Source organism: Lepus europaeus, chromosome 19 (assembly GCF_033115175.1).
Source record: "Lepus europaeus isolate LE1 chromosome 19, mLepTim1.pri, whole genome shotgun sequence".
NCBI classification, from domain to species: domain Eukaryota; kingdom Metazoa; phylum Chordata; class Mammalia; order Lagomorpha; family Leporidae; genus Lepus; species Lepus europaeus.
In genome coordinates, this window is record NC_084845.1 from 44,932,971 (window position 1) to 44,945,264 (window position 12,294).

The window sequence follows — 12,294 nt, forward strand, 5'->3', positions numbered from 1 at the left end:
CTCTCCTGGGACTCAAACCTGAGTCTTCTTGCCAGGCCTCCAGGCCAATCCTGGTCCACCGGGATTCAAACTTCCGTCGTTTGAAAAGAGACATGGGGCACCCACCTTCCTTCCAAGAAGGCTCTGAAACCATCCTCTCACCTCATCCTAACCCACTCAGGATGGCAAAAATGCAGGCACTCGCCTCCTGCACACCCTAATGAAAAGGACAGGGCAGCCACACACAAGGAGACGGGGGCAGGAGTCCCACCACTGGGACCCACATCCAGTCCTCCTGCGCCGGCCCAGGGCCCTCTCCCGACTCTGCTGCTCTGCAGTCAAACCAAGCCTCTGCCCCCCCCCTCCCCCCGGCTCTGCCACTGGCCTGGCCCTGGGCTAAGCATACCCCAGGCAGCAACTCAGCGAGCTCTCACCGTAATGCTCGCAGGCACTGGTGCTTCCATCCCTGTCTCACGCTGGGGAAACGGAGCCCTAGGCCGGATGCTTGACTTGCCTTAAGGCCCCCATCTGTAAGCCGGGAGCTGGATTCACTCCACGCCGTGCCCTTGGGTTGCCAGGAAGGCCCCGCCGGGGTGCCCCTTGCCAGGGCCTGTGGCTCCCATCAGTGCATCTTGCGCTCATTCTGTCCATGAGCACAAACAGCCCACTCCATCTGGGTGGCTGCCTGCTCGATTCTGTCCTGGCCCCCACTAGAACTCCAGCTCCACCAGGGCAGGCCCCTGCCAGGCCTCTCCTTGCTGCATTCCCAGCACCCGGAGCAGAGCCCAGCACATGCAATGGTCAGTAAATAGCTATGGGTGAGAGGGGTAAGAAGAGCCCCCGATCCCAAGCTTGGATTCCACCCAGTCCCACGTGTGCTTAGTCCCCTCCCTGCCCCTAAAGAAGCCCCCAGTGCTGTCAATGTAGCTTCTCTGCCCATGTAAAGGGAACAGAGATAGGTGGACCAGATGTCAACAACCATGGCAGTGCCTCTGCTGGGTCCTTTAAGGTAGTCTGTGTGTCATCCAGGGAACGAGAATGGAGACTCATAGAGCTGCCACTATCTGCCTAGGCTCGGTGAGATTAGCTCTCTTGTCCATATTTTTTTTTTTTTGACAGGCAGAGTTAGACAGTGAGAGAGAGAGAGAGAGTGAAAGGTCTTCCTTCCGTTGGTTCACCCCCGAAATGGCCACTATGGCCGGCACGCTGTGCCAATCCGAAGCCAGGAGCCAGGTGCTTCCTCCTGGTCTCCCATGCGGGTGCAGGGCCCAAGCATTTGGGCCATCCTCCACTGCCTTCCAGGGCCACAGCAGAGAGCTGGACTAGAAGAGGAGCAACTTGGACAGAACCTGCACCCCAACCAGGACTAGAACCCGGGGTGCCGGCACCACAGGTGGAGGATTAGCCTAGTGAGCCGTGGCGCTGGCCCTCTTGGGGCCCCCGCTGCTCTCCACTTGGAGAATCAGAGGAGGAGCCTCCCCTGACCCCTCCTCCAGGGACACACCCCAGGACCAAGGCCCGAGCTGCCAGAAGCTGTTGAAGGTTCCGGTTCCCATCAGCGAAGGCCCCAGGCCCCATGACAGAGCCAGGCAGGCAGGCGGTGGGGCAGGGCTCACTGAGCCGAGGGGCCTCACTGCAGGTGCAGCTCTCCTGGGACTCAAAGCTGACCGCACTCAGCTGGTGGCACCCAGCAGTCTCCATTCTAGCAGGCTCCTGGCCTCAGCTGAGCCATGACTGTGTGCCCATGAATGACAGCAACAGCTAATGAGAAAGCAGCATCTGTCTGTCCGTGCAGCAGGGCAGGGGGCACTGACCGCTCCTCCCTGGCTTCCACAGTCACTGGTGCAATGCCGTCCATGACTGCTGTGCGCCTACAGCACCACGCAGGGCGCTCTCCCAGGTACCTGGCTCAGGTGTTCAAGGGCGTCTCCAACCACTCAGCCGCAAATTCATCTCAGGAAGCATTAAGTATGGAGCCAACTGTGATGAGGAACCCGATTCTTGGGAGAGGAACCCAAAGACAGAAAGGACACCAGATGGTCACAGTGCCACTATGGGCGGTGCCCACAGGAGGGGATGTGTCCAGTTCATTCTGGCGCCTGGAGCCAGAGGACTATCATGCAGCAGCACACGTGGGTGCTAAGGGGACAGAGCAGCCATCTGGAACAGAGTCCATGGGATAAGTGAGTGTGGCAAGGGGGCTTAAGCTGCCACTTGGGCACCTGCATCCCACACCTGAATGCCTGGTTCACGTCCCAGCTACTTCACTTCTGACCCAGCTCCCCGCTAATGTGCCTGCGAAGGCAGAGGGTGATGGTCTCACCCACGTGGGAGACCCAGATGGAATTCTGGACTCCTGGCTCCAGCCTGGCCCAGTCCTGGCTGTATGACAGGCATTGCGGAATGAACCTGCAGGTGAAAGGTCCCCTCCTCTCTCTCTCTCTCTCTCTCTCTTTCCCTCTCCCTCTCCCTCTCCCCCCCCTCCCTCTCTGTTACTCTGCCTTTCAAATAAACAAACATATCTTTTAAAAGAAAAAAAAACTCAAAAGGATCACTCCTTCAAGTAGAACCACACAAAAACATGGCATGAAAGAGAACACAGAGAAATCAAAACTGTATCTAGTGTGGTGGGGTTCTAGATGGTTATTTTTCTTATGTTCTTTGGTGCTTCCATTATGTATCCAGTAATAAAATGAGGGGATGACACCAAAAACACAGATCACAAAAGCAAAAAAACAAACAAACAAACAAACAAAACTGGCAAGTGCGACAATGTCAAGTTTAGGACCTTCTGCATGGAGCCGGTGTTGTGGCATAGCTGGTAAAGCTGCTGCCTGCAATGCCATATGGGTATTGAGTCAAGTCCAGGATGCTTCATTTCTGATCCAGCTCCTTGCTAATGGCCTGGAAAAGCAGTGGAAGAGCCAAGTGCTTGGGCTCCTGCCACTCATATGGGAGACCCAGATGAAGCTCCTGGCTCCTGGCTTCTGTCTGGCCCAGCCCCGGCCATTGCAGAACTATGGGAAATGAACCAGCGGACGGACAATCTGTTTCTTGCTTTCTGTCTCTAACTCTGACTTTCAAATAAATGGATAAAACCTTTAAGAATAAAAATAAAAGAACCTCTGCACAGCAAAGGAAACCATCCACAGCAGAGTGAAAAGGTAATCCACAGAAAACTATTTGGAAAGCATATATTTGATAAAGGGTTAATGTCTAAAATACATAAGGAACCCCTACAATGCAACAGCAAAACAAACCAATCAACCCAAATTACTTAGAAAGTGGCAGGCGGTGCTGTGGCATAGCAGGTAAAGCCGCTGCCTGCAGTGCCGGCATCCCATATGGGCACAGGTTCCAGTCCCGGCTGCTCCTCTTTCCAGCCAGCTCTCTGCTATGGCCTGGGAAAGCAGCAGAAGATGGCCCAAGTGCTAGGGCCTGCACCTGCGTGGGAGACCCGGAGGAAGCTCCTGGCTCCTGGCTTCGGATCAGCGCAGCTCCAGCCATTGTGGCCATCTGGGGAGTGAACCAGCGGATAGAAGACCCCTCTCTTTCTCTCTCTGCCTCTGAACTCTGCCTTCCAAATAAATAAATCTGTTTAAAAAAAAAAAAAGACTCCTTTTCTAAAACAAACCCAAAAAAAGTGGTTAAAGGACTTGAGTCCTTTTCTTCAAACACCCACAAGGCCCTGGCTCCAGGCCCTGGCTGCAGCTCCCTGCTAATGCAGACCTGGGGAGGCAGCAGGTGACAGCTCAAGTGCTTAGGCTCCTGCCACCCATGGGGGAGACCAGGCGTCAGCCCGCCCAGCCTTGACAGTTGGCATTTGCAGAGTGAATCAGCAGATGGGACCTGTCCCTCTGTCTTTCTGCTTCTCAAAAAAAAAAAAAAAAAAAAAAAAGGGGGGGGGGGTGTCCCTGGCAACTTACATATGGTTTGAACAAACTGCATCCTATCAAAAATAAAATGAGGAGGCAGAAATCAATTGTCACACTGGTGCCATGTGACCCTGTCATTTATCATCCCGCCAGCCCCTGTGACCTACGGCAGAGGGCACTGGGACAGGGCCTCTTACAGAGAACCCCAACCCAAGGCTGGGGAGACTCCGGCCAGCAGGAGGGCTGCGGTCCCAGCTCCGACACCAACTCGCTGTGAGACTGTGGACCACGGCTTCCCCTCCCTGGCCTCAGTCTCTTCATCTGCCAAACGGGCATGCGGCCCAGTGCTGAGAAAAGCCCAAGAAAGGTAGAGCAGCTGACCTGGGGGCCGCCGAGGCTGAGCCTGGGACCGTGAGGGTGTCGGCCTTGACGGGCGAGGGCGGGGGCAGCGAGGGCGGGGGCAGCGAGGGCAGGGCCTCCTCCAGGATGAGGGGGTGGCTGTCGGCATCCGCATCTTCCACCTGCACTTCAGGGTGCTCTCTCGTGGCGGGCACTTGGGAAGAGGAAGGAGAGGAAGGTCAGTAGGAGGACGCCCAGGTCCCAGGGTGCTGCCTGCAGGTGCAGCCCGGCAGGAAGCGGCTTACAGGCCATCTGGCCGCTCGGCCGGGCCCACACAAAGCGGCATGCAGGGGTGCAATGCACAGTGCCTGGGGTCCCAGCTACCAGCAGGAGCCGCACCCCAGAAAGCCCAGCCTGGGAAGGCACGGGGGACCCGGCAGTGGCGACGGCAGCACCCAGAGAGGGAGCAGAGAGCAGGCAAGCTGTGAGCCTGGGGCCTGGGCCGGCTCCTTCCCGCTCAGGCCCCACAGCCTCCAAGGATCGTAAACAGTGACATCAGGGGTGTCCTCCAGGCAGAGGTGAGGGACAGCCTTTGTGGCTCATGTCACCCCTCCCGGGGCCCTGCGTTGGAACTTTCTTGTGTTTTGCTTCGTCTGCTTTTTGCACTTAGTGTTGTTTGCATCTTGTTTCTTCTCAGTGTGAGCGCATTTACCTGTCTTCATCACTTCCCGTAACGGCAAATGAGCCTGGTGTTTCATGGACAGAGTTAGGTATTTCCCTTGCAAATATTAGAGACGTTCGATGATCAGGAAATGGTAAATGTGGGATGTGAGCCGGCAAAAAGCTGAGATGGCAATTTTCCAGCCAAGCTGCCGTCTCCCTGGTCAGCACAGGGCATGCTCCCACGAGGACTGCCACCTCTGGGGTCTCCAACGCCGACCGACATGGTCCAGCCGTAGATGCTTCCAGACTTGGCTCGGAATCTCCACATCAGCAAGGACCTAGCGCTTTCCATCTCCCATCATCCTCTGCATCGGCTGTGTTGCTCGCATAGAATCACGTGGGCCAAAGATGACACCCTCAGCTCCTACCATCACATCGCCCTTTGCCCACCAGTCATCCTCTAAGGTGGGAAAGGAGAGGCAAGGGGCGCTCTCTGCTGTGGTAGTTCCTGGGTCCCCACACGCCGGGAGCCTCCCCGAGTCAGAATCTCCCTGCTCCTAGGGAGAACCGCGTCCTCCCTAGGGAGCCCGGAGGTGGCCCGACCTTGGGCTCTGTCACCTGCCTCAGGGACAGTGGCTGGGAGGAGGCTGAGGGGCTGTGACGGTGCCTCTGCTTCCTGCCACTCCTATGGGACCCCCAGCAGCTGGCATTTCTCTCTTTGGTTTGTTTTTGTTAGAGAGAGAGAGAGAGAGAGAGGGAGGAGGGAGGGAGGGAGGGAGGGAGGGAGGAGAGAGAGGGGGGGAGGGAGGGAGGGAGGGAGAGGGAGAGAGCGCTCCTCCGTCTGCTGGTTCACTTCCCAAGCTCAGACTCAGCCCCCGCCCCAACATCTGTTTTATTGAGCCCCAAGCCTTCCAGGGCAGAAAATGAGCAGGATGGGAGACGTTTGTGGAAATTTAAGAGAGAAGCTTTGCCAGATCAGCAAGACTCCCGGGCTCTGGGGAGGAAGAAGGCGAGAGGCGGCCGGGCCTCAGCCACTGCCCAGCAGACAGGAGGGTGAGCACAGGGATGGGGCTGGAGGCAGCCACGACCCCTCAGACACACCCAGGCCCCCGTGTGTCCCGAGGCAGCAGGGGGCTCCCTGGCCTCTGCATCCAGGAGGCTCTGTCTGGGAGCCTGGGTGGAAGCAGACCCCACCCATGCACCCTGCCCCACCCAGGGAAAGACTCTGCACCCTCGGTCCCCCAGGAGAGGAGGGAAAACCCCTCAGGCAGGGGCTCATTTCCCTCCAGCTTGGTGGAGTGGGAACTCAAAACAGAAATCACATTCCCCGGGCCAGAACTGTGGCCACCTGCGGTACCAGCATCCCATGCCGTGCCCGTTCAAGTCCTGGCTGCTCCACTTCCCATCCAGCTGCCTGGAGTTCCCAGGCCACTAGCAGGCAGCTGGATCAGAAGTAGAGCAGCCAAGACTTTCAAATAAAAAATGTTAAAAGTCTTTTTTAAAAGATCAATTAAAACAAACACCTGGCTGGCAGCTAGAAAGTGCTTAACGATACATGTTATTCTCGCCAGTGCCGCAGCTCACTAGGCTAATCTTCCACCTGTGGCGCCTCACCCTGGTTCTAGTCCCGGTTGGGGCGCTGGATTCTATCCCCGTTGCCCCTCTTTCAGGCCAGCTCTCTGCTATGGCCCGGGAAGGCAGTGGAGGATGGCCCAAGTCCTTGGGCCCTGCACCCCATGGGAGACCAGGAGAAGCACCTGGCTCCTGGCTTCAGATCAGTGAGATGCGCCGGCGGCAGCGGCCATTGGAGGGTGAACCAACAGCAAAAAGGAAGACCTTTCTCTCTGTTTTTCTCTCTCCCACTGTCTAACTCTGCTTGTCAAAAAAAAAAAAACAAACAAACAAACAAAAAAAACATGTTATTCTCTAAAACGATTCATAATATTATTCTTTATAGTTTTAAATAATATTCCTTATAAGGCAATATTTATTTACTTATTCACTTGAGAGTTATGGGAGGGAGGAGTAAGGGGGGAGGGGGAGGGAGTGAGGGAGAAGGGGAAAGGGGGAGGGGGAAGGGAGAGGGGGAGGGGGGAGAGAGAGAGAGAGAAAGAGAGAGATCTTCTGTCTGCTACTTTACTCCCTAGATAGCTGCAATGGCCAGGGCTGGGCCAGGCCAACGCCAGGAGCTTCCTTCCAGTCTCCCACGTGGGTGCAGGGGCCCAAGCACTTGGGCCATCCTCCACTGCTTTCCCAGGTACATTAGCAGGGAGCTGGATCTGAAGTGGAGCAGCCAGGACTTGAACCGGTACCCATATAGAATGCTGGCATTGAAGGCTGCGGCTTTACTGGCTATGCCCCAGGTATTTGTTTTACTAAACTCTAGGTGCCCTCCATATATTAAGTCTTTAGTACATTCTTACTCACGTATTTGAAAGACAGATACAGAGCGAGTTGCCATCTGTTGGTTCATTCCCCCAGTGCCCACAACAGCAGAGCTGGGCCAGGCCAAAGCCTGGAGCCAGGAACTCAATCCAGTTCTCCCACATGAGTGGCAGGAACCCGAGTACTTGAGCCATCACCACTGCCTCCCAGGCTCTGTCTGGGCAGGAAGCTGGAGTGAGGTTGGTCCCAAGCACTCCCATGTGGGTGGAACATGGGCTTCCTACTGCTAAGTGCCACCCCTACGTTAACTCTTTTAATCTTCCCAGCTGCCCAGCGAGGTGGCTTGTGTCCTTGTCCCCACTTTATAGGTAGGGAAACTGAGGCACGGGGAGGTTGAGAAACCTGTGGAGGAGCCAGGCAGCCAGCTGCAGAAGCTGAACTTCAGAATCATCCCAGGCTGCTGGCCCGAGTGCAGAGGCCTCTGTGGAAATGCAATGCCTGCTTGCGAGGTGCCCACGGCACCCCGAAACGAGGACACCATGCTTGCTCATCTTCTCCTCCCTTGTCCTCTGCAGCATCAAGTCATCGCATGTCATACTGCAGCCAGCTCCCTCCACTGTTCCCTTGCGTCAAAATGTAGGCTCCCCGGGGCCAGGGAGGCCCCAAGATGCCTGGGGATGATCCGGATACGGCGAAGGGTAACCCACGCTCAGATCCTTGCTGCAGCCCCACCATGCCGCCGGGGTGGGGGTGGGGGTGGGGGGCAGGGGGTAGTGTTCAGGTTGTTGCTGTGCCACGGTTCGAGGGTGCTGGAAGCTTGATCCCACTGTGGCTGTGCAAAGGGGTGGCGGGACCTTTAAGAGGAGGGGCCCAGGAGGAGGTAATTAGGTCATGGGCATCACCCCTGGACGAGATTAATGCTGGTCTCCCGAAGGGAGCTAGTTCTCACGCGAGTGGGCTGTGATAGAAGGAAGCTCTCTGGCTCCTCCAGGGCAGCTGCTTCTCGCACGCGCTCCTCTCGAGGCCATGTGTCATGCTGTGATGTAAGGAGCCCAGGGAGACGCTGGCGAAGTGCCCTTGAATCTTCAGAACCGTGAGCTACATTCCCTCTTTCTGCAGGGCCCAGCCTCGGGCCCTTTGCTGTAGCGGCGGGAAGGGGACAGGGACCTGGCGCCGCGCCTCACTGCCTGTGCGTGGTCGCAGCCCGTTCTCCTCCTTGCAGAGGGAGTGCGCCGCCGGCTCACCAGAAACCGCTGGCGCGACTTCTGTTCTCAGTGAACGTGCGCTGATTTCTGTTGATGCCTTCTATTTATGGCAAGCTGTTTTGGTTTTCCTTTTTTTTTTTTTTTCTGTTTTAAATGCTCTCCATTAAATAAAAAAGAAAACCCAGGGAAAGAAAAACAGTACTCAGATAAATTAGAGTTTGCACAAAACAGCTGTCAGGGGGATGCATGGGGCTGGCAGTCGGGGGTCCTTTGCAACAGCTCTAAGCCCTGCCTCCTCACCCCAACTCCAGCCGGGGCGGGGGAGTGGCCCTCCCTGGGGGACATCTCAACCCCACCTGCCTGTGCCGATCCCAGGCATGACTTTGCACAGTGTCAACCACAACGAAATCAACAAGGCCAAAGGCACAGCGGGCAGGTCTGGCCTGAGCTAAGGCAGAAAGGGACGGGCCACCGGTCTGTCCCCAGCACTCTGCCATCTCTCTGTGAGCAGCAGGAGCCTGGAGGCGGCTGCAGGGACGTTGGTAGAAAGACACGGATCCAGATAGGCTGTGCTGCCCCAGGGACCCCTGAGGACACCTCTCCTCCTGGGCCACCTGCCGCACCTGCCGGGAGCGTCTCCTTTCTTTTCTGAAGCCGTATTGACTGAGCAGGGATCAACCATCCTCAGACAGCCCAGCTCCCAGCAAACTCTCAGAATCAGGAGATGTTATCTGCAGTGGATCCCACATTTCCATAATTTTCCTCTTTTTAAAGCCCCTCCCACCACCCCAAATCCCTGGCTCACCCTGTTGGCCTGGAGATCTGAGTGATTTGTTTAGACTAAGGTGTGAATGACTACTTATATGGCAATGGTAATCTACAGAAAGTAATATTTAACCCCAAGAAATGAACTGCAAATTGTGGAATTTTGGGCATAAGGAGAATCCACTAGAACCCCTCAGATCTCTCTCACAAAGCAGGATGGAGCCAGTGATCAGCAGAGGAAGAAGGGCTGGTATTCCATGACCACAGCTAGGAGTCCCCCAGCACGCCCACGGCCCCCAGGCTAGGAGACAGCCCAAGCCATGCAGAGCACATGCGGCGGGCACGCGCACGCCGGGCAGCAACCTCACGCTACCTAGGCGACGGACGGAGCTCCGGGTCTCCCTGGCGAAGCTGGAACTGGACAGGGCAGTTCTCCGGGAGACCAGGACAGGGATGCGGGTGAGCGGGGCCCGGTAGGTGGGCACATTGGGGAGGTGTTCCGCCAGGTTTGGGGGGGCAGCCCCAGGGCCCATGGGGCCAGGCGGCTGGTCCTGGACCAGGCGAGTCAGCTCCATGTCCTGGCCTTGTTCTGCTGTGGCGCTGGGGCCAGAAGGTCCTCAGCAGAGGCGGGACCCTGGGGCCTGCAATCAGGAGTTAGGGTTGGGGGTCGGCCAGGGAGGTGGTGGTGCTCCCTCTGGCACCGACACAGCCCCACTGGGGTCTGGAGTGTCACTCTCGGCCCTGGAGCACGGCTGCTCACTGAGTCATTGAGTCACACAGTGCACCTGATGGCTCTGAGGGACCGCCCTGGAGCCCCCCGACTTCTCACGCTCTCTTCCAGACACCAGTAGCTCTTCTCATTCATCATGTGCCCCAACGAGTCAGCATCGAAGGATCCAGAACCCAGAGACTCTCGGGCTCAGAGCCCCAGAGCCCCAGACCAAGCGTCCTTAACCCGGGAGAGTTTTCTATCCAAAGAAACCCTGCAGGCCAACGACTTCCCTTTCAGCCCAAAGCAGTCACTTCTCCCGGGACCCTGGCGCCCAGTCTGGGCTGTGCGCTGGGGCCACCTGGGGAGATCCGAGCGCCCCCAGCGATTCTGATTCACTGCTCCAGGGGAGGCCTGGCACCAGGGATGTTTAAATCTCCCCCGGGTGACTGCACCGTGCGATCAGCCTGAGGCCCAGGGGTTCAAGGCCGCCGCCTCGCAGACACGGACACGGAGACAGAGCAGCAGGAGGCGGCGTCACGATGCACACTCGTCCAGCAGGCCTGCCACGGGCCCGAGAATCTGCATTTCTAACTAGCTCACCCCAAAGCTACCAGTTCTCCGTCCACACTTTTCTTTTTTTTTAATTTTATTTGTTGGTTTGAAAGGCAGGAGACAGACAGACGGACAAAGAGAACTATTCGCAGGTTCACTCCTATAACGCCTGCAGCAAGGGACCGAGAGCAGGAGCTGGGAGGTGACCCGGGCGGCAGGAACTCACTGACTTGAGCCTTCATCGCTGCTTCCCGGGGGCTGCACTAGCAGGAAGCTGGAACCAGGACTGGAGTCGGGCGTCAAACCCGGGCACTCCCCTGGGGGAGGCGGGCATCGTAAGCACCAGGCGAAACGCCTTCCCCGACACCCGTGCTTTTGAGGAGCGATAGGAAAAATGCCCATGCGCGTCTCTGCACGGTTATCGGCTGGGTCTGCCCCACTGGGCCCTGAGCTCATCCAGCACCAGGTGTGGACTGAGGTTCCCTCCAGGCTGTGGGAGCCACCAGAGAACACTTCCAACGGCATGTGCGGATGGCGCTGAGAGCCCCAGGGTACGACCCCCAGGCCAGTCCCATTCCGGTTGCTGGCTGGGACACAAGCATCTCGGCTCTCATCGCTGACTCCTCCCCCAGGGCAGCCCCCGGGCTGACAGCCTTCCACTCTACTTGGCGGCCCTGGTTTTCTTGGTTTGGGTGAGTGGCTTAGAGAACTGACTCCACATCACACAGTGAGGAAGAAGGAGAGGAGTCGGGAACGAGACGCAGGGCTGTGCCTTGGCCTCTTGGCCACATCTAGCACGTGGGCCTCAGTCGTCTCATCTGTGTAATGGGTCTGGCTGCCACACCACCGGTGGTTTGAGGACCACAGAGGCAGGTAAGGCACGCAACAGCCATAGGCCGGAGCTCCGGGTGATCTGTTCCCTTGACTCTTCCCCCACCATCCTGGGATTCTCGGCAGGAGGGGGTGAGTGGTGAACAACACCCAGAGTGTGTGTGCCGGGTCCACCCTGGGAGTCTTAGCAACTCCAAAAAACTCACAGATGTGGGGCCTGGAGCCCAGCATCAGTAGGCTCTGTCTCCCCGTATATGAGCCTGAGGTTGCCCAAGAGCCACCTCCCCGTCTGGAGGCTGCAGCAGGAGGGGTCAGTCCCCAGCCCCCTGGGAGGCCCGGGGGCCTCACACTCCCCCGGCTGCCATAACGTGGCCCTGAGATGCAGAAGATGGGTTCTGCCGGAGGCTGGGGCAGGAGACAGCAGAGGAAGGAGGGAGGTGGAGGGATGTCGGATAATCTCGTGCAAGCCCAGCGCCCGGTCGCCACACACACCTACCTCCTGGGCTGTCAGCCGTGGCCTCCTCCTGCAGCTCCTGCAGAACACACAGTGGGAAGGAGCTGTGACCAGCAGCCCCTGCCGGGAGACCTGCTGCCGGATGCTCCTCCCTGCTGTGCCAGCCCGCCAGGGAGGCGACCTACAGCCAACCCAGGGCAGCGCGCACGGGCGCCCCAGGCCCTGACAGCAGGACTTGTCACAGTGTGGCCCCTTTGCAGCCCTGGGGACAAAGCAACTAAAGCCGCTGCCATGAGATGTGCCACCCCAGGACTGCACGCCACAGTGGATAAGCACTTTCGGGTCCTGCAATCCCCAGGGAAGCGCTTGTAGCCCCGTTGGACACAGGTGGCCGCCGAGGTCCAGTGTGGGAAGGTGACTGGCCCAGAGCCAGGTAGCCATGTGAGGACCTGAGTCGGGGTGCACCTGACTCCGCATCATCGCTGTGTCACAAAGGGCCGCGTGACCGTCCACCCGCGGCCAAGGCTGTTCCCG

General features: G+C 57.8%; 1 protein-coding gene across 1 annotated transcript in view; it reads right to left on the reverse strand.

The window, feature by feature from the left end:
• The window catches only part of CNGB1 (cyclic nucleotide gated channel subunit beta 1), a 63,269-nt gene that overhangs the window by 29,617 nt on the left and 21,358 nt on the right, over positions 1-12,294 (reverse strand). Inside the window, exons 15-18 of the mRNA XM_062176020.1 lie at positions 11,803-11,839; positions 10,702-10,792; positions 9,585-9,811; positions 4,236-4,407 (exon numbers count right to left, since the gene is read on the reverse strand). Of these exons, the coding sequence (XP_062032004.1) occupies positions 4,236-4,407; positions 9,585-9,811; positions 10,702-10,792; positions 11,803-11,839 (527 nt within the window). The remainder of the gene's footprint in view (positions 1-4,235; positions 4,408-9,584; positions 9,812-10,701; positions 10,793-11,802; positions 11,840-12,294) is intronic.